The sequence below is a fragment of the Melanotaenia boesemani genome, chromosome 7 (genome assembly GCF_017639745.1).
Source record: "Melanotaenia boesemani isolate fMelBoe1 chromosome 7, fMelBoe1.pri, whole genome shotgun sequence".
NCBI classification, from domain to species: Eukaryota; Metazoa; Chordata; class Actinopteri; order Atheriniformes; family Melanotaeniidae; genus Melanotaenia; species Melanotaenia boesemani.
In genome coordinates this window covers 33,230,780-33,252,001 of record NC_055688.1, presented here as the reverse complement: position 1 = coordinate 33,252,001, position 21,222 = coordinate 33,230,780, and the positions used below count along the sequence as shown (strand labels likewise).

Here is a 21,222-nt window from a genome sequence, read left to right as displayed (position 1 = left end):
ACATGAAGAAAATGCAAAAGCTGAATTCAGCTGTTATGTTTAGATGCCATTTTGATTTATTGCTTGAACTGAGACTCCCTTTTATCTCTGTATTTATTTAAATAAAAACAGACCCTAAAATCTGACTTTATTTTATTGTTTTTACACACAACCTGTAGGATCAGCCTCTAAAATCTTATCTCAGTTCATGTCAACTCAACAATGCAAGCTAAAGACAGGCTAGATTTTTAATGAGTGTAAAGTTAAAACACATCTTTGTCATCAGTATAGTGACTCATAAAACTAGAAGCACTATGTCCAGCCATTTATTTTTAATATATAATTTATTACAAAATATCCAGACAAATGAAAATTCAATAAAGTGAAAAGAGTTGGCACAATTCTGTAAATTATTCTTCAAACAGTCTGAAGACTATTTTTCTTATCATTTAAAGAGTATTCAGGAATAGTTCTCCAGACATCTTGAAGGACTTTCCAAAGCTCTTCTATGGATGTTTCTGCTTTTTGATCAATTCTCTGTCAAGATGATTCAATAATGTTGAGGTCCAGGATAAGGTGCATTATCCTGTTGGAAGTAGCATCAGAAAATGCTCCACTGTGGTCATAAAGGGATGGACATGGTTAGCAACAATACTCAAGTGGTGGTTAAACCAGACCACGTTGGTACTAAGAGGCCCAAAGTGGACCATGAAAACATCCCCCACACCATAACCCCAGCAGCAGCCTGAAGCATTGATCCAAGGCAGGATGGATCCATGTTTTCATGATTTCACCAAATCCTGATCCAACCATCTGAATGTGGAGCTGAAATGGAGACTCATTAGTCACTAAAATCCACTTTCATTCTCATTCTGATGTTTGAACATGACTAAAGGCATTAAGTTGCTGCCATGTGATTAGCTGATTAAATGTTTGTGTTAAGTGATTGAACAGGTGTACCTCATTGTCCAGTGATTATGTTTAATTTACATGAATAACTGGAAGGTGGGCAGTTCAAACCCCAGTCAATCTGCTGTTGTGTCCTTGTGTAAGATACTCCACCCTCCTTGCTTTGTGTCAGAGCCCCTGTTGGCATCGATCAGCTGCCATGTTTCTGTCAGGATAGCTGTGGCTACCATCACCAAGTATGGATTCAATGTAAAGCTCTTTGTGTGCTATATAAATCTAACCATTATTACATTTATATTACCAAGCCTTATGAGGGATTGTTAAACCCAGACCTTTAAATAAAATATATTTGCACATATAATTTTCTTTTCTTTTACATCTCTCTTTCCTATTTTTGCATCTTACAGTTTTCTTTTACAATTTTTTCTCAGACATTTATGCTGCTGTAACACTGAAATTTCCCAGTCTGGGATTATTAAAGTACATCTGATTGATCAATATAAATTTCTTTACTCAGTCTCGTTATTACACCGACACCTATCTGATCACTCTGTATGAACTGTTGCTGCTTTTCTTATTAAATGAATGCAGAGAATTTTATGACTCAACAGACCACAGCGGATGCATGTCAATAATGATCTTTAATGTCAATATATACAGAACTTGAAAGAAAAATAGAATTTTAAAAATCAAATGAAATAAATACAATATCATACAATTTCCACAATGTCTTTTCGAAGAGATATTCATGGAAATATTTTCTTTAATTCAGCCTCTCTGGTTCGATGGGTTGCGTCCCATCCCCCCCAGAGAAATCCCTACAGCTCCCTCACATGCTCTTCATCTTCTTCATCATCATATACATTTATTTATATATTTATATATATTTTGCAAACAAGACTGTGGTATCTCAACCCTACTGTTTCACCTTCAGATTCTTGGCATTTCTTTTATCCATCTGCAGCTTATGTAACTTTTTTTTTTGTTTAAACATTGTTAGAGTCACAAAGTAACAGGAGTCAAACGGGGATCTTGAAGGGAAAAGGAGCACAGGTTCTGTCCAAACATGCATTTATGTTCCCAAAAGTGCTGGTAAATGATTCTGATGCTGAGGGACTTTTTAAATGTTTTGTTGTCATTTTTAGAGAGGAAACAGTCTACAGTGTACCTCAGTCATTATCATCCTGCCAGCACCCTCAACATAAATCATAAATTTGAAGAAAATAAAAATTAAAGAGAGCAAAAGTAAAACATGACAAAGAGACACAACTGAGGAGGAGGGTGAACGAGAGAAGATGAAGAGCTGTGGGTGAGGGAGGGGCACAGTTTACCAAAGCAGCTTTGAATCAGCCAATCACAGTGAAGGAGAACATCAGCTGGTGTTTCTTCCCCACACGGAGAAGACAGAATGAAAGGCGAGGAGGGTAAGTGCATATGAAAGCTGTGGAAATAAATACAAGTCCGTCTCCCCAGCAGTAACAGATATGTGAGATTCTGCTCTTCTTCTTCGGCCCACTCCTTTGCATTGCACCTTCGTTCTGTGTCTGTGTGAGCGAGTTTCTGAGTGTGAGTGCCAATGCTGGATGTATTAAATAAATATCTAGAAAACATAAAGGAAGAGGGGGCAGTAGTTTGGACTGGCCAGGACTTGGGTCTGAGTGTGTGCGTGCGCATTTGTGTTTGCGTATTTGAGTCTGCAAGAGTGAGGCCAAAACTGGAGGGCGACTGATATGTCTACATGTCTGTTGAGGTGAGTTTCTTCATGCTGCGTCTCTGGGCTAAACTGGATGCTGCCACGGGCTCCAACACCGGCTGACTCGTCTTCTGACTCAGAGCTGAATACGTAGCAGCCATGGCTCCCTGAAAAACAACCAAGTGAACACAGAAATTTAGTTTTTCTTTTCTTTTTCAGTCATTTTGTTGTAGATTTGCTGGTGCATCGTATGATCGCTTTGCTTGGAGAAATGTTCCACAGCTTTAAAACACTGGCTAGAGTAATTACTGTTTACAGAGCAGCAGGGTTGGGATTCAAGTGGGATTCACTCATGTGTTTGAGCAGCCACTAAGTCTGTGCAGCTCATAACGGTTTGAATTCAGCCGAAGCTTCACCAGATCGAGTGACTCACTTTCAGTTTTTAAACTGTTCACGTTTCCTTTCTGATTGTGCAAATCTGTAAAACTGTAGGTTCATTTTGACTGTTTGGGCATAATAAGATTTTCCTGATTTTTTTTTTTTTTTTTTTTTTCCCCCAGATATAACTTTGCTAATCAGAGCTGTGATGTTGCGTTCTTTTAGAGGGAAGACAGTTTATCTGCAACCCTTCCAAACAAGCCATGTGTTTTCAGTCTATATCTAATTGGACTGTTGTGAACTTTAATATTTAGCAAACTGAGGCCTGGAGAGCAGGGGTGTCAAACGTACTGCCTGGAGGCCAAAACTAGACCTCGAGAGGGTCAAACCTGGTCTGCCAGATTAATTTGATAAATATGAAAATGGCAGAAGACATTGCCGCCTCCAGAAGCGCATCTGTGGAGTCCTGAGAGGGGAAAAGGTAGGTGCTTATAAGCTGCTTTAGATTTTACAAGCTGAATAGACATTCCAATAAAGATATTGATGACGAACAGTAAACGTGTTTCTATGTAACGTTAAGTAATTGGTCCTAATGCTACCATAGGCTAATGAAGTCGACACTGGTTAGCTTAAATAATGTAGGCTATCATCTACACACCAAAATGTATTAACCACTGGTCGCAATTTCAGATGAGCCTGTTAAAATACACTGCTCAAAAAAATAAAGGGAACACTTAAACAACACAATGTTCCAAGTCAATCACACTTCTCTGAAATCAAACTGTCCACTTGGGAAGTAACACTGACTGACAATCAATTTCACATGCTGTTGTGCAAATGGAACAGACAACAGGTAGAAATTATAGGCAATTAGCAAGACACCCCCAATAAAGGAGTGGTTCTGCAGGTGGTGACCACAGACCACTTCTCAGTTCCTGCTTTCTGGCTGATGTTTTGGTCACTTTTGAACTGGCGGTGCTTTTACTCTAGTGGTAGCATGAGACGGAGTCTACAACTCACACAAGTGGCTCAGGTAGTGCAGCTCATCCAGGATGGCACATCAATGCGAGTTGTGGCAAGAAAGTTTGCTGTGTCTGTCAGCGTAGTGTCCAGAGCATGGAGGCGCTACCAGGAGACAGGCCAGAACATCAGGAGACGTGGAGGAGGCCGTAGGAAGGCAACAACCCGGCAGCAGGACGCTACCTCTGCCTTTGTTTAAGGAAGAACAGGAGGAGCACTGCTAGAGCCCTGCTACATGACCTCCAGCAGGCCACAAATGTGCATGTGTCTGCTCAAACGGTCAGAAACAGACTTGAAGAGGCATTTACCACAGAACACCAAGATTGGCACATTTGTCACTGGCGCCCTGGGCTCTTCACAGATGAAAGCAGGATCACACTGAGCACATGAGACAGACGTGACAGAGTCTGGAGATGCCGTGGAGAACGTTCTGCTGCCTGCAACATCCTCCAGCATGACCGGCTTGGCAGTGGGTCAGTAATGGTGTGGGGTGGCATTTCTTTTGGGGGATTGCACAGCCCTCCATGTGCTCGCCAGAGGTAGCCTGACTTCCATTAGGTACCGAGATGAGATCCGCAGACCCCTTGTGAGACCATATGCTGGTGCGGTTGGCCCTGGGTTCCTCCTAAGTCCTAAGACAATGAGTGTGGAGTGTGTCAGCAGTTCCTGCAAGACTAAGGCATTGATGCTATGGACTAGCCCGCCCGTTCCCCAGACCTGAATCCAACTAAACACATCTGGGACATCATGTCTCGCTCCATCCACCTACGCCACGTTGCACCACAGACTGTCCAGCAGTTGACGGATGCTTTAGTCCGAGTCTGGGAGGAGATCCCTCAGGAGACCATTCACCACCTCATCATGAGCATGCCCAGGTGTTGTAGGGAGGCCATACAGGCACGTTGGATCAGCCTGTAGTGTGTTTTTCCACTTTAATTTTGAGTGTGACTCCAAATCCAGACCTCCATGGGTTAATGAAATTTGATTTCCATTGAAAATTTGTGTGATTTTGTTGTCAGCACATTCAACTATGTAAAGAACAAAGTGTTTGATAAGAATATTTAATTCATTCACATCTAGGATGTGTTATTTTAGTGTTCCCTTTATTTTTTGAGCAGTGTGTGTATATATATATTTTTTTTTTAAAGTGAAAGGCAACCGTTCATTAAATGTAAACATCTTTATAATGTACTTGTACTTCATCAGACAGAAACAAAAGGGAAAATTTAAAAGTTTTTGTTATAGGTTTATATGCTATTCTTTTACAGGTCCGGCCCACTTGAAATCAAACTGCACTGAATGTGGTGCGTCTGATCTGAGCATTGCACCGTCGGACCTTGGAGTGAACCTGCTAGGATGTCCACACATGAGAAGGCGCTTCCGTGTTTTCTACCCTTTCCCACTGTTGTATGATGGACTCCAAATTAGGGCTGAGTGACGAAACAATTGCCAAATTAGATCGCTATTCAATCTGGGTAAATGAGCATGAGACGTTTTCATCTGCAGAAACAGCTGTGTATCCCTCAGAACACTCCAGTTAACTTAGCTGAAAGTAACACACCTCTAAACTGGCTGCTAACTGCTAAGAAAAAAGAAAAAAGGGGAGAAAAAAATGAAGTTAACCTGCCAGCCGACTGAAGAAAGCTGAGCAGAAATGCAGGAGAGAATGAGTGAAGCTTAAAAGAGCTGTGAAAGCAGGGAACTCATCTCCTCAAACTGTTAGAGCAGATGGAACAAAATGGACCAAATACATGCAGAAACGGTCTGAATTCAGTAAAGAAGATAAAGAACAGACTAATACAATGTGCTAACTAGTCATTGTTTCACTAAAAACATAAAATACATTATTAGTATATTTTTAAACTGTCAGAATTAAACTTTAACATGATCAAGCTCAAGATTGAGTGTTATAGAAAATAATATAGTGCAAATGTTTTTTGCCACATCAACCAGCCAAACTCAAAACTGTTTGGAAATGATTGTATAACCATCCCCAGACTGATGGGAAGCTTTTGCTGACATCTTTCCACTGAGTTAAGGAATATCAGAACGCTCAGCAGGTGTGCTCACACCTGCTGATCCTTAGATAATCAAGTGCATTTGATTAGCAGCACCTGGCTGCAACTTAGACTCGATCAAGTTCTGAGGGAGTTTCATTTTAAGTTCACTCAAGGCTGCATTTTTTATTTTTTTAAACATTTGTTTATGTGCAAACCACAAACAAGTACCTGTGTCTGGGTCCATCACTGAGGGTGAACAGGACTATAGCAAAAAGCCAGTAAAAATGGTTCGGATGGTGTTTGATGTTTAAGTGTTTCCTCTGCACATTTATCGCTGCTGTATACATTCATTCAGATGCCGTTTCAGAAAACACCCTACAGGAGCTGTGTCAAGTAATTATAAACATAAATCAACCAGACGACCTTTTTATTATAGCTGCCTTCACATCGACACGAGAGGAAGAAATACTCTGGACTCTACAAAACATTCCTACTTCTGTTTTTAGGTCTATCAGGTCAGATTTTCTTTCAATTTATTTTCTTTCTAGGAAAAAGAAAGGTCCACTACAGTGGGTCAGGCACACTGTGGCAACTTTTTCCAGACAGCCATAATCTATAGGGGGTCTGAAATCATCACACTGACAAAGAACTCAAAGAGCAGCTGCAGATGGGGCCGCTCATCTGGGAGGTTTTGACCCTGCATGAGGAGCAGTGAGAGGTTAAAGGTGCCTATGTTTCAATTGTGACCTTTTTTTGTCTGCAAATGACAAGTTTCTGATTGCAGCGTATACGACCGGCTCATGTTAAAGTTTCGTTTTAGCATCTGAGCTTTCCTGTAGCCCAAATTCATCAGTCACATAGCAACCGTTTTCTCAACGCTTGAACAGAAAACACAATGCAAGATAAAACACATTCGAGGAAACATCTAATCTGAGTATGTGGCAAGATGAGTAAGAAAGATGTCAGGATCTGCTTTGCAGGACTTGGTATTAGCAATCGAGGAGCTCACCATTGTATGAATCACCAAGTATGCTTGTTATTTGTCTTTGTTGCATAATTATGCAAATCTCTATTTAAAAAGACAGAAATAAGCAACACTACCCATAATAACTTGAGTCTTTACTACATGCTTACAATGCTCCTGCGGATTTATGTCTCGGTCTGTTAACAGGATGCAGCATGCAGACTCACCTTGACAAGATGTGGTGCATCGTGGCGTGTGAGCTGGAAGTGTGGTAGTGTATCTCGACATGTGATCCAGGAATGCTTTAGAACCTGCTCTGCTGTGTATCGCTGGTGAGGGTCTACATGGAGCATGTGGGACAGCAAGTCCTGCAATATGAAGAACACATCCGGTTAGAAATGTTCAAGGAATCAACACAACCTTTTTGATAATATGTTCATATAAGTTTATTGGTGCTGAGGCGTTTCATTTCATGCTAAATAAAAACTGAGAGGTTATAAGTGGCATTCACACCAGTGCTGTTTGGGCTGCTTTAAACAACCCTGGTCCATTTCCACAGATAGTACGGTTTGTCTGGAGGAGGGTCAATGCTCATATGAATGCTGGTGTGAACCAAAGAAGTGAACTCTGATCTGCTGATCAACACCAGTGCAGTTCACTTACAGCAGAGGTCGGTGACGAAATTTGGCCTATACTATTATATCTTGTACAAAAACGTAATTTGATAAAGTTATTTATTCAAAATCAATTGAATTTGCTACCGAATGTTATTACTGTTTTAGCTCCACACTGTGTCTGTGTTATGAAACAGACAGGAAACTGATGATAATAATGCTGCTGTCTAATCAGCCACTCACACATTTTTAATAATGAAAACTTCTCTGGGCCTACTATTACCCGTTTAAGGACATTTACAGTAATGATTTGGCTCTACTCTCCTGACATCCTGACGCTGTTGTTTTTATGCTGAGATAGCATTGTGTAAGATAAGCAGTACCTACTGCTTTTATATTTTAATTTTTTTGTTTTAGATTTCTAAAAGAATTATAAAAACAAGCTGATTTTTTTTATTTCCAATTTTGAACAGAATATTAAATGAACAAATGATGCACAGACCAGACTTTCTTGTAATCTTGTAAAATGATATTCCCAGAGGTCTTTTTATTTTTTATTAAGTTATTTATTTTCATTAACCCTTAAAACACTGATCTCTGAATTATTGAAGCAAAATAATAGGGCGGTCATACTTAAAGTCATACTTAAAGAAGGGAAAAAGAGAGTAAAAGGTTAAGATATGCCACATGATGCAAGAACTGGACTAAAAAAAAATCAGTGGCCACAGGTCTGGTGGAGGGATGGATCCCCCCCAGAGCCCAGACCTCAACATCACGGAAGCAGTGTGGGATCATCTGGACACAAAACAGAACAAAAAGGCAGCCAACATCTAAAGAAGAGCTTTGGAAAGTCCTTCAAAAAGTCTGGAAAACTATTCCAAAAAACTACTTGAAGAGATTTATTTAAGAGGATTCAAACTGTGTTGAATTGTTACATGTGTTAATTGTAACGTTAACAACCACTCTACCCACTGAGCCATGCCACCCAATCACAGTTAGTTGACTTACACACCTAGTATTGAATTATCATAATTAATTAATAAACTGTAGAGGGAAAGGCTCAGAGGCCAAGCAAGAGGCCTACAGGTATGTGTGTGTACCTTCGAGGTGTCTGATACAGTATCCCAGTTGCCACCCGTTAAAGAGAACTTTCCAGATCCTATCCGGAGAAGAATCTCTTCTGGTGTGTCGTTCGGTCCATTAGCAAACGGTGTGTACCTGAAAGAGTTTAAAATTAGAGGTTCACATTTCATACACACTATTAATGACTAATTATTACCTATTTAAACTCCTGAACACATTCTTACCCTGCCAACATGGTGTACAGCAGAACTCCAAGACTCCATATATCACAGGCTGCATCATAACCTTGACGCATTAGTACCTTGAAAGTAAGACACACGTGTCTCATTAGCTTTACCAGCTTTATTATGCAGTTTGTTTGTGCCTGTTGCTGCTTTCACATGTGTTTATTGTGCCATATGTTCTTTAAAACTTAATAAAATACTCATAAACAGCTTTATCGTGATATTAACTTCACCCATTACACTTCTGCATCCATACATCTAAATGGGCTTAATATCATATCTTGCACTAGTTCCTGTCTCACCTCAGGTGCCACGAAGTTGGCGGTGTAACAGGGGGTGAGCAGCAGGCCGTTGCCTCCCCGAAGCTGCTTGGCAAAGCCAAAGTCACAGATCCTGATGGAGTCGGGATTCCCAGAGTCATCCATGTACAGGATGTTGCTGGGCTTCAGGTCTCGATGTACCACCTGTGGAGAGAGATGAGGAGGAAAAAAAGGATGAGTGAGAATGTCAGAATTTCCCTCCATCTTGTGTGTGTGTCTGTGCTGAAGAGCTTCCTCACTCCTTGGCAGTGGAGGTAGTCAACAGTTTTGGTGATGGTGTACAGCACAGCACTGGCCTCTCTTTCAGAAAAGAACTTCTGCCGGAGGATTCGATCCAGCAGCTCCCCTCCCTTCATGAGCTCCGTTACCAGGTATACGTACCTGCCCTCATCGTACACCTGGAACATGCACACATCAATCAGGCGACTTGTCTGTATGTACACCTCTACACTTCATTGTCTTGCACAGCTTACAGATCAATCTTACTGACATCTTTTAGAGTGATGATGTTGGGGTGCTGTCCATATCGCATCAGGATTTCAATCTCTTCAGAGGGGTCTCGCTTACTTTTGTCTATAATCTGAAAAAAAAAAAAAAACAAAAAAAAACAGACAATAGCGGTTAAAAATCTCTGAAATCTAAACCAAGAAGCCCAAACATACTCTCAAACTCTGATCCTGCACTGCCCTCTGCTGGTGTCCACATTTAACATGAACAGCCCAGTTACAGCAGTGTCTCACACACACAGTACTCCAGTTTAGATGTTAATTCCACTCAGCAAGACACAAGGCACTGAGATGTTAACAAATCTTAACTTTGCTACCAGTGCTTTAAGAACTGTAGATAAAATGTAACCGTTACCTTCACAGCATAGTCCACGGTAGAAACTCGGTGTACACAGCGTTTGCAGATGGAGTAAGAGCCGACCCCGATGTCCTCCTGCAGCTCGTACAGATCAGAGAACTTGGCTGAGCCTCCGTGCATCTGGAAAGGACACGAGTCATTAAGTGTCATAATGAATTTGGTAACATTAAATGAATAAACTCATTCCAGTGAAGCGTCTGTCACCATCTGTCCTTAACAAGCCAAAACCAAACGTTATTTTCATCTGATTGGATGGTTCATGACCGACTCGGCTATAGTTCGCTGTTAGCTTCACATCAGAGCATGTCGACAGCAGTGAAACTTCCACCACAGGTTTAAAGCCTTTTGTGTGTGTGTGCTAACAACAGGAAACAACTACATTAAGTCAGTTTAACAGATGCAAGTGTTTTTTTTGTTTGTTTTTTGTTTTTGCAGAGGACACAGCAGCAATGACAGGACAATGCTTTTAAGTTCTCAGCACAACAAGAGTGTTTCCATCTTCATCTTGCTGGAAGAGTTTAAAAAAAACGCATATTTTTATCTGAATTTCAGGTGGCTGAAGCCATACGATCCCCAACAACTGCTGTTAACATCAATTAGTTCAACATATAAGAAACTCCAATAACAATCAGTGAGAAGGAGGAGCGACAACTGGAGTCAAAAAGCAACAGCAGATGGGTAAAGTGGAAAATGTAGGTTTTGTTTTAGATGGTGTAAGGGACAGAACAGTGATGTGAGGGGTTAACCTTCCCACTCTTCATTGCTAATATGGATTTTGTACATAGAAAATAATCTGGATGCTTTAATCCGTATCATTCTGCAAAAAACAGCAGAATTCTGATAAATTCAGTATTTGTGATTGATGGAATAATCTCTTTAATGCAAGACTTAATACAAGAACTTGACTCAAAATACGAGTCCCTTGACCCCCCCCCTCCAATTACTGCAAACCAATAATGCAGAGATTTGCATGTGTAAAGGTGTAATAAGGGGCACAGGCAAAGTAGAGATTATTCATGTTCACCTGAACTATGGGGAGTATGCTGATCAGCGGGGAACTCTTGTTCTCATCCATTGGGGTCGGGGCAACAAAACTGAAGCCTTTGAAGAGCTGGTGGGCATTAGCACTGGGTGGGATACCTGGGGAGTCTAAATATACAAACAATTTATCATATGAAAGAGTTCATTCAAAAAAAAAAAGAAGAAGATATTTTGCAGGTGCAGTTGTAGTCAGGGCTTAGTTTCAGTTTCCATGGCTGCTGCTTGTAGGCAGACCATGTGTGTGTAGGTGGAAATGTACCTTTAGGTGTTTTAGCGGTGAACTCTGGGTCGAAGCAGAACGTGTCATCTGGTTTACCTGCGGCAGGCTTGAATGGGGGTTGAAGCTCCCTCCTGTACAATTTCTGAAGAAAATGCACGTAAACACAGGGAGACACACATTAGAAATCAAGCCCTACTGTGTGCTGTATGGTGCGTGCAAACATGTGCAACAGAAGCCAAGCCCCCCTCGCAGATTAACCCCCTCCAATCCCCTCTACGGCTAAGTCCAGCCAATAGCATCCTGCTGGCTCTTAAACACTCACATAGGGCTATTAGTGCACACGCAGTGAGAACTGGCCCGTTGCCCAGACTCCCACACACAAACACGGTTGCCGTGGCCAGGACTGATGGCCACTAGTCATCAAGCCAAACGCTTGGTAGGTGTGAAGTCTCAACAGAAGCTGGGGAGTTAAGCTTGTGTGTTATGTGTGGGTCTGCATGTGTGTGCGCTCACATTCCAGTCGATGGTGGAAAAGAAAGCGTGGCGTTTGATCTCCTCCACACCATCGGGCCCGGCCCCTGTAGACACAAATCACTTTGGTTCAGTTAACCTGGCATATTTGTTTTCATTGTTTCCCGAGGATCAACGCATTCTTTCCCTCGGTGGTTGTCCTGATGTTGTTGAAGTGGATGCCAATATGTTAACGAGCTTTAGCTAAGAGGTTTGTGCAGCATGACAATCAACACAGCTCATTTTCTTACCTAGTCTATTGGCAGGGTTACGTTTAAACAGCATTCTGAGCAAACTCTGGGCTTCCAAACTGAGGAATTGGGGCATTCCCAGCTTTGCTCTGATAGGGAAGAGGAGCAGAAAGAGGCAGGTGAATATGTGCAACAGAAGCTCAGATCTAAAACTTGAAAAATCAACATGCTTCGAGTGTCCTAATCATACCACACACTGACTCACTTGAGAATCATGTTCATGGTCTCGTTGCGGTCTTTCCCTTGGAACGGTAACGTTCCTGTTAACATTTCAAACTGCAGTGGGAAGAAAATAAACAGAATCATATGACTCATGTCATGTGTGATTAAGATAATTGCCACAAAAAAAAAAAAAAACATGTTCCAAGTCACAGAAATGAGTGTATGGATTTTGTGTTGTTTGCATACCATAAGTACTCCCAGAGACCACCAGTCCGCGCTCTGTGTGTGTCCTCTCCTGTTGACCACCTCAGGGGCCATATACTCCACCGTACCACAGAAGGAATAAGCCTTCTTATCAGCATCTACTGACTCTTTACTCAAGCCAAAGTCTGCCCAAAAACAATGCACAGAAGGGTGAGAAACATCAGATTCATCCAATTACTAATGTTGAATGTAACACCATTTCTATTTAAATGTAAAAACGAAGCACAGCTGACTGGTCAGCAACAGAGAAAAGACACTTAAAACAAAATGAAAAAGAAATGGGCAATGAAACAAGTCTTGGCACATCTTTTATAAGTACCCATTTAAGATGATTTAGCATGAAGTTGAAAGCCTACCTGTTAACTTTATATGTCCAGCTTCATCAAGTAAGATGCTGAAAGAAAAGAAGGATTTCCACAAGTGAGCTTCTAACATCCATTACCACAGAGCCAGTTTTCACGTAATCTTGTGCCTTTGTTTTTTGCATAAATCCCTTCCCATATATTAGAGCTTAGAGTTTTATGTGCATCTTATCCTAGTTCTTAGGGCTTCAAGTAGACAGCATGGCACACTCCACTAAAAGCCACATTATGTGTTGACGGCAAAGTTCAGTCCTTAATCTATGAGATTTCTGCCCGAGGACAGACTTTAATGTGATGCTGCACAAATGGATAAAAACAAAACAAACAAGAAAAAAAAAATAACTGGATGTTACATTTTAGCTTGAATCTACATTTTAGAAATGAGTGCAACAGTAAAAATAAATGACAAAAAAGGTTCCAGACTTTTCCTTATTTTTTTCCATGAAAAGCAAAAGTATTCTTAACAGATCATTTTAAGGTTTAAGATTAGATTAGATTAGATTAGACTTTATTAATCTCACAGTGGAGAAATTCACTTGTTACAGCAGCTCTTATTACAGAATAAAGTGCAGAAAGCAGATAGAATAAGGTGAACATGCATCACAACAAGAAGGTGGAATATAAATTATTTACAAGAAAAGAAGTCTAAGTCTAAGCTGAATCTACTTTACTGCAAATCTCTTCCATGTTTTCCATATTGATGGGAGCTCTGCTTTTTAAATGTTCTGAATTTGAAAAATTCATTTGTCCCGGCCTTTGAAATGTGCCATCAGTGCCCCCTCAGTTACCTGGCCCCCCATCTTCTGTTGCAGTTGGAAACTCATCTTTCTGACTCTTTTTTCCCACCAAAACAAGATCACGTGATTTCACCTCAATGTGCAATAAGAAATTGTGGACTGCAGAGTGAGCGGAGGACCTGAACGTTGGGATGTCTGATTCAGTCCGTGAGGGCCACAGGCCACGACCCGTTCATTTGAATCTGGTGAGTTGCAGCAGCAACAGGGAAACAAGGAAGGAAAGATTTGGGCATCTCTGATCTAGACAATCAGCTCCAAATTAAGTTTTGGAGAAATCGGCCGACAATTCAACAAGTCCAAAGAAGTGAGGCTAATGAAAGGCTTCCTGTGGTCCTTTTCCACTAGTACCGACTAGACTGTTTGGGTTTTCCAGCCGATACCAGGTACTTTTTAGCTCCCATTCGGCCGGGGTTGAGCCAGAAACATGATGTCTACAGACTGTAGGGAGTGACATCACTAGATGAGTCACGAGAGTGACTCCTTGAAATGCTCCTCTACTTTTCCAGAATGTTTTGTCCCACCTTTGTCTCACAGCTGTCTCTGGCTCTCTTCTTTTATAAGGATCTGACAAAAAGCCACAGATGTGTTTGTGTAACATACAAAATGATGTCACCCTGCTCTAACTACCCCAACCTAGGCCCCAATAAAATCCATTTAATTTTCTTTCCAGATTCTTTTTTTTTTTTAAATCTAATCCCATGTTTTGAGTTTTTTCTCTCCCATGAATTCTGTGTTTTACTCTGCAACATCATGTTTCTTAGGGAGAATGTGTCTAGTCATGTGGTGGATGTATATATTTCAAATGTTCAATAAGAAAATGTTTTTGTCTTATATCATTATGTGGCTGTGAAGGCCTTAATGATAAAGTTGCTGGACAGGAAAAGGGGTCGGAAACAAAGGGGGTGACCAGGGTTCCAGGCCAGGATTCAAACCTGCTATAATCTCTGTATATGAGCCAGCTGCTCAACCACTTGATCTTAGTGCTATAAACATCCCTTCTCTGTCTTTTTTCTTTTAAAAAAATATTTTTACTTCTAATATGCAACTGTCTCTCCTGCAAATAGTTTTGTCAACATCATCTGATGTTTTGTCCGTGGATCTTCTTCAGGACAGCTTCCAGCTGCAGCTCAAACATTCAGGTGAGTTTTCTGGAGTCTGCACTGGTTTTCTGACTAAACTCCTCCATGTATGTAACACTTCATTAAAAACAGAGGCAACTTTTTCATTTTTTCTAGAGCCACTCAGAATAATGTCTTAATTTCTTGGAAAACTTGGGTGTTTTCTGTTGGTCTCTTAAGCCTGGTACACACATAAGGATATTTGGACTGTATTTGTCCTGATTTTTCCTCCTCCCGACCTCGGACGGCAAACGCCCAATCATCGTGAGATTTCCCTGTCCAATTATCATTTGCTCTGTGGTGTGTTATGAGCCGATCTGTCCCGATAATCCGCTCCAAGACGGGTCGTAGCCGACAATTTGGAACAGTGAACATGTTTAATGCCGATTTCTGAGGAACGCCGACAACACGTACATTCTGACTGCGTGGGTGGTGATGTGGTGCGCAATGTAGCCAATCAGAGAGCGACCTGACTGGGGAACAAGGAAGTAAACAAAGTCTGTGTTCACGCCGTCTCCAGTCTGTTATTTTTTTCAGTTCTGGCTTTTTCTGTTAACAATAGTCCCAAGACCATCATCATTCCCTCGTGCTATATATCCCCTTCCATGCTGTTTGTTGTGTTTTTCGATTGTTACTATGTTTCTTCTTCTTCGTTTTTTGCCGGTTGTTGCTATGGTTCTTCTTCTATGTTTGTTGCCAGTTGTTGCTATGGTTCTTCTTCTACGTTTGTTGCCAGTTGTTGCTTTGGTTTTTCTTCTATGTTTGTTGCCGGTTGTTGCTATGGTTCTTCTTCTATGTTTGTTGCCGGTTGTTGCTTTGGTTCTTCTTCTACGTTTGTTGCCGGTTGTTGCTATGGTTCTTCTTCTACGTTTCAATGTTTGTCTGGCTCAGCGGACCAGATTGCATTTGAGTTACTGGACAGCATCGTCATGTGTGTGTTGTTCCGTGATTACATTTTCAGAGCACACACACAGTACGATCATAACTGATATTTTTATCTTCATGTGTGAGGTCTCGACCAGATAAAAAAATCTCACAAGGTTAAAAAAATCGTTATGTGCGTACCAGGCTTTAGCTGTCACTGACATTCTGGGGGAGGTGTGAGTCCTGCCAGTGCAGGTGACATCTCACAGACAGGAAGATGCAGAGGTCAAAATACACTTGACTCTCATCTTGCTTTTCTTGTTCATTTGGCTGAGACACCATGAAAAACTCTTAGATTGGTGGGGAAAGCAGATCACACCCTCATATGGGCAAATTCCACGATATTCCAACAACTGATTCCATTTTTACTGTCAAATTCCGTCCACGTCTTCCTGCATCTGGGAAAGCATAAGGCTATACCTTAACCTCACTGAGGTTGTACCCAACTACCTAAACAACATTCATTCACAGAAAAAACACTAGTTATTGCTTCCTTTGGGTTTTTAGAAGATAAAAGTAATTGGGGTGTATTTGAAGCTGTGCTGATACGACTAGTTGTAAAGGTTAGTTGCACTACCCCTAAAAAAACACAATAATAAACTGTTGCAGCCTGGAGTCCGGCTACGCATTTAATCAGATCTTTATGAAAATGAGGATAGACATCAGTAAACTGCAGATTGGCAGGTAATTTCAAAATATTTGATGGAAAGATTAAGAATGTGAAAGGTTGAGGTTAATGAGGTGAGGGTGAGGTGTGTGGGTCATACTTCTCTGGCTTGAGATCTCTGTAAACTATGCCCAGGTTGTGCAGATGGTCGAGGGCCAGGGCCAGCTCTGCAAGGTAGAATTTCACATCTTCCTCTGTAAACATTACCTAGTAAGAACTGGACAAATTTACTCTCTGAACTCTGAAGAGAAATTCAACATCAAAGAGACAAAACAAAAAAAAAAAAAAACAAGAAAAAAAGACAACTTCAATATTAAACCTTTGTTGTCACAAACAGAGAAAACAGATATTATTAATGTCACAATAACAACATTTCAAACAAGTGACACCATTCAGCCAGCTGTTGATCTGACACCGCCAGCAGCTTCTGCTTTGGTTGTGAGACACGCTTTCAAGACAAGGCCTGTCTAGGGCACAATCACACATTGTTTAAACTCCCTGAAAGCATTTGAAAGGAGCTGATCTGAGCCTCTAAAATGCCAAGCATCTGATGTGGTTACAGCAAATAAAAAGATTCCAAGAAAAGAACTTGTTTCCACAAGGAATTCAACTCATATTCTGAATAAAAATAAAAAAAAAGAGAGAGGAAAACAGAAGGTACAAATGACTTGGCAGTGCTCGAGCTCTTGTAAAATGAATAAAACATTATTCCATACTAAATTTGCACCTGTTCCATTTGTAGCTGTCATCTTAATTCCTTTGGGTTTAGAAATGAGCACTGCAGCATCTGTTATGCTGATCATCACAAACATGACTGAGACACTTGGAGTTAAACAAAAAGGAAACAAATTTCTGAATAAAACTAGGTATGCTGTACTCTTCCCTTTATCAGAAAGGACTAAATAGCTATAACATGGCAGAAGAAGGTGTGTGTAAGCTTAATGCATATTAAGGTGTAAAGCAAAAGAATGTCAGCTTACCTCTTTGGATAAGCGAGTGAATACATCCCCTCCCCTGAGAAAGTCCAGTATTAAATACAGTTTCCCTTCTGTCTGAAAGGCTGTGGTGGTAAAAAACAAAACATAATTTATCCACAAGTTAACTGAACTTCACTTTAATAGATTCAATAACAGTGTAATAATATACTAAATATTCTCATAATGTTCAAGATATCCCGTATGTTCGCATACACACATCCACAGTCTCTTACCGTAGTGCAACTTCACTATGAAGGGATGATTGACTTCTACTAAAATGTCTCTTTCCATCTTAGTGCGAACTCTGTCCCTGACTGAAGAAGAAAAACAGGAAAGGACAGAGACACAGAAATTCAACACTTTGGACAGAACACACTGGGCAACAATGAGTAAAAAAACAATGTATTACCTTTCAAAGATGCCTTTTTTAGTACTTTCATTGCATATAATTGACCAGCATCTGGACCCACAATCTTCCTGACAAGAAATACCTGAGTGGAGGACATGGAAAATTTAGACGAAATCGAACATCTGTGCTGATGGAGGCTGTTTTTGAGTAGCATGCAGAGTTTTCTCACCTTGCCAAAAGAGCCCTGACCGAGGACTTTAAGCAGTTCAAACTGAGATGGATCAGCTTTCTCACAGCCCTCTTTCACATGGTGGGTGATAGGAATCTCTTTGTACGTCCCGTCATCCTACACAAACAGCATCAGCGTGAGACGGACATGCAAGGTGGCAGGTATGTTGTGTGTAAAGATGCGCACATACACACATACCTTAATGCGGTGGTACTTACACAGTGTGAGAAAGACTCTCCCTCCTCCATGGGCTCATCCATGATCTGATGACCATTCAACTGCAGCCAGATCAACAAATCTTATTAGACTTATCGACAATAAACCGTTTCAGAAAGCTTAATCATCCTTGTTTTTCGCTGAGCCGGGCTATGACTGCAGCTGCTGCACGCCCACATGTATGACTGAAGATTCAACAGATGAAATTGAGGAGTCCTATGCAACAACACTGCGCTCTCACTTTTCCAAATGAAGCTCTATTTGTTGTCAAACAGTATGGAGTCCATGCTTTAATCCTGTCCAGCTGTCAGGCTCGCATCCTGTCCCCATAAAGCCCTTCAATATTAGCATTCTAGCTTAATCTGAAGCCTGTGCAAAAAAACCAACATGCCTGGCTGGCTATAGTCAGCATTCAATCTCTTGAGAACAGGAAATAAAAGGAGGGCTGGTTCTTGTACTGCTCTTGCTTTTGGTAGTTGTGAGATGTTTTTTTTTTCCCCCCACCAAATGACCACAGAGTGTTGCTTTGGTCAACTCAGTAACATTTGAGTCTGATTTTATGAACATTTTGTTAACTGAAACAATCACAGTGATTACGAAAATAACAATCAAACTCCAAACATTTTGAGCTGAAGCTCAGCCTGCATTATGTATTCAGTCCAGTGTGTTTGTGTGCTGAATTCCATCAAGGCTCTGAAGAGAGAGGATGAGTCATAGCGCTACGCAAGCCCACTCAGTGGGTGGAGCCACCAACATACACTAGTGTACATCCACAGAACAGAGGCCAACAAACTACTTAACTGTATCCTACTGGTTCACAAAAACAACAACATACAAATCCAAATCAGTCGAGGTAAACATTTCAAAACCCAATAAGATGCTGAATTCACTTCAAAAAGGACAACCTTTGCGCATCTCTGAAACTAACATCCAGGCCGGCCAAAGCCAGGGCAGAGTGTGTGTCATAATTCACACATACACTTTCACTCCCACCTTTGCTGTGGCTCATCGCGGCTTAACAGAGTGCAGCCTACACTTGCAGCACAACCAGACGAGCCTTTTTCAGCCTTTGCAAAAAATAAAATCAAAAGAATGTCATCCTATATATTTAACCATTTCAAATTCAGATACTGACATGCGTAGGTTTGATAAGTAGATAGTCTTCAAAGGTGCAGTAATCAGTGAGCAACTGATTTTAGCAACAGATGGAAAACTTTCTCAGTGTAGCAGTATTTTCATTAAGAGAGCTTAACAAATAATTATTTGACATCTCTTCACAAGCCAAACAAACCCTCAGTTCATTTAACAGAATTTGCAGTCAGAAATCTCCACAATGTAAGAAGAGGTCATAGAAAGGAATGGATGGGGTTACCATAACCATCACTTGGATTTAAACCACACTCAGGAGTCAAACAGTTTGGACTGTAGCTGTGAAATACTGCAAAGAATCCAAGAGATGGAGAGGGTGGTGGGTCAGATGCACATGGGAACTCTTGTTTATCATGAGGCCCATGCAAAAGCAAACTTATCCTCCCAAAAGGCTTTAAAATGACAGTATAATGATAAACCTTTTTGCTTTGTGTCATTAGTACTACTGAACTTCAAATTATGACATCTACCTCTAACGTTCCATAATGTAATGCTAATGGTGCATACATATTTTAATATTAGTTACAATTTTCCCTTGCACATTAAGTTAATCTGTATATTGTTAGCCTCACAGCATAACTGCCTAAGTCAGATTTTTCTAAATTGTGATTTCTGTCTAACTCTACAGTCTTAATGATTGATTGTACATCATTGCCTATAAAAACATTAAAATAAGACTTAGACAGTTATGATATGAGGCTAACGCTTTTAAAGATATTCAGGTCATATCAAACGAAAAGTAATTACCTTGCTTACAAACCGAAGTTACAGTTATTACCAGCATCACTATTCTCAAGTGCAGCTGACGGACCAGCCCTCAGTTGTGAAGTCGCCTACCTAATTTCAAGTCAGCAAGTGTTAAACTTTAAACAAACGTGGCCTAAATATGTAACTACACATATACAGCGCTTTATCGTCTCTTTATTAACTAAGTAGTGGATGTTGTATTAAAACTTATCTTCAAGTTTCGAAGCTGCAAGCTGTCAGCTAGCATGCTAACACATGCTAGTGCTACATGCGCTAAGCTAGCTATGAAGCAAACTCCTCTTATGAGGTGTAAATAGCAATAAAAGCTGAGTAGGGCTATTATGTCAGTGAATAAAAAGTCAGCCCATGTACTGACTACAAAGCATCGGTAAAAGTCCGGAAAGATGACCGGGAAACTAATAAACCCTAGCAGTGCAACTAAAGTAAACATCAAACCAGCTGTTAGCAAGAGCTAGCATGTTAGCATGCATCACGGTGTACTGCAGGTCGTGACGCGAATATAAGCTGTACCCCGCCTCGCGGGGCAAGCTAACTTAACTGGGCAGCACAAATCAGAAACAATAATAAGAAAATGAACATGCAAATTTGAACTCACCTCACTGCTAACGCTGTTTACTTCCATCTTGTGCCAGGATTCCTCTCCAAGTCTAAGGCATCGTATTCCACCTAGACCCCTTCTCCACGTTGCATGTCTTCCCCTCTGTGGAAGTCCGATTGCTCTGCTTTGATGTTCAGATGCGGGCGGCGTGGCTGCGGACCGCTATCAGGATGAGATCCAGGGATCGGTGCGAGGAATTGTTGATGTTGACAAGATCATACGATCGCCGAGAGTACCGCTACCCTGCCATAGATGCGAATATGGCGGCTACTGTGTACCTGACCGTCAGTGAATGAGAGTTTATTGACGTATTTATGACGCAATTCAGTTAAGGATTTCCCCGGTCCAAACCAAAGCAGCAGATCTCGAGATAGAGAGAAGGCAGAGTGGATGTGGTGGCGCGGGGGACGTGATACCGTGTCATGCAAGCATCCGTGGATGCACCATTTGCTTGCGACTGTCACTGTCACAGACGAGTTCCATTAGCCGTTGACGCATTTTAATGCTAAAGAGCACAACAGACTTCTATCTTTCCGAGAATCCAATCTTTAGATCTTCAGGGTGCAAGTTGA

General features: G+C 41.0%; 1 protein-coding gene across 1 annotated transcript; it reads right to left on the bottom strand.

Annotated features, from left to right (window-relative positions):
- Positions 1-1,512: 1,512 nt before the first annotated feature.
- rps6kal (ribosomal protein S6 kinase a, like) lies at positions 1,513-21,019 on the bottom strand. Its single transcript, XM_041990282.1, has 22 exons — positions 20,648-21,019; positions 18,138-18,197; positions 17,920-18,036; positions 17,751-17,832; positions 17,575-17,655; positions 17,345-17,424; positions 16,465-16,571; positions 12,853-12,890; positions 12,479-12,621; positions 12,276-12,346; positions 12,071-12,159; positions 11,823-11,887; positions 11,349-11,451; positions 11,073-11,197; positions 10,046-10,168; positions 9,675-9,764; positions 9,424-9,582; positions 9,167-9,328; positions 8,865-8,941; positions 8,658-8,775; positions 7,171-7,311; positions 1,513-2,748 (listed from the first exon to the last, which is right to left on the bottom strand). Exons 1-22 carry the CDS (start codon positions 20,672-20,674, stop codon positions 2,623-2,625), a joined length of 2,184 nt encoding a protein of 727 aa, XP_041846216.1. The 5' UTR covers positions 20,675-21,019; the 3' UTR covers positions 1,513-2,622.
- Between the last annotated feature and the right edge of the window lie 203 nt (positions 21,020-21,222).

Excerpts from the sequence above, each read along its gene's own strand:
- rps6kal (XM_041990282.1), bottom strand. The coding sequence starts at position 20,674 with ATGGAAGTAAACAGCGTTAGCAGTGAG. Across the intron at positions 17,656-17,750 it reads AAAAAAGGCATCTTTGAAAG|TCAGGGACAGAGTTCGCACT; the intron begins GTAATACATTGT and ends TTTCTTCTTCAG. Across the intron at positions 12,347-12,478 it reads GGTCTCTGGGAGTACTTATG|TTTGAAATGTTAACAGGAAC; the intron begins GTATGCAAACAA and ends TTCCCACTGCAG.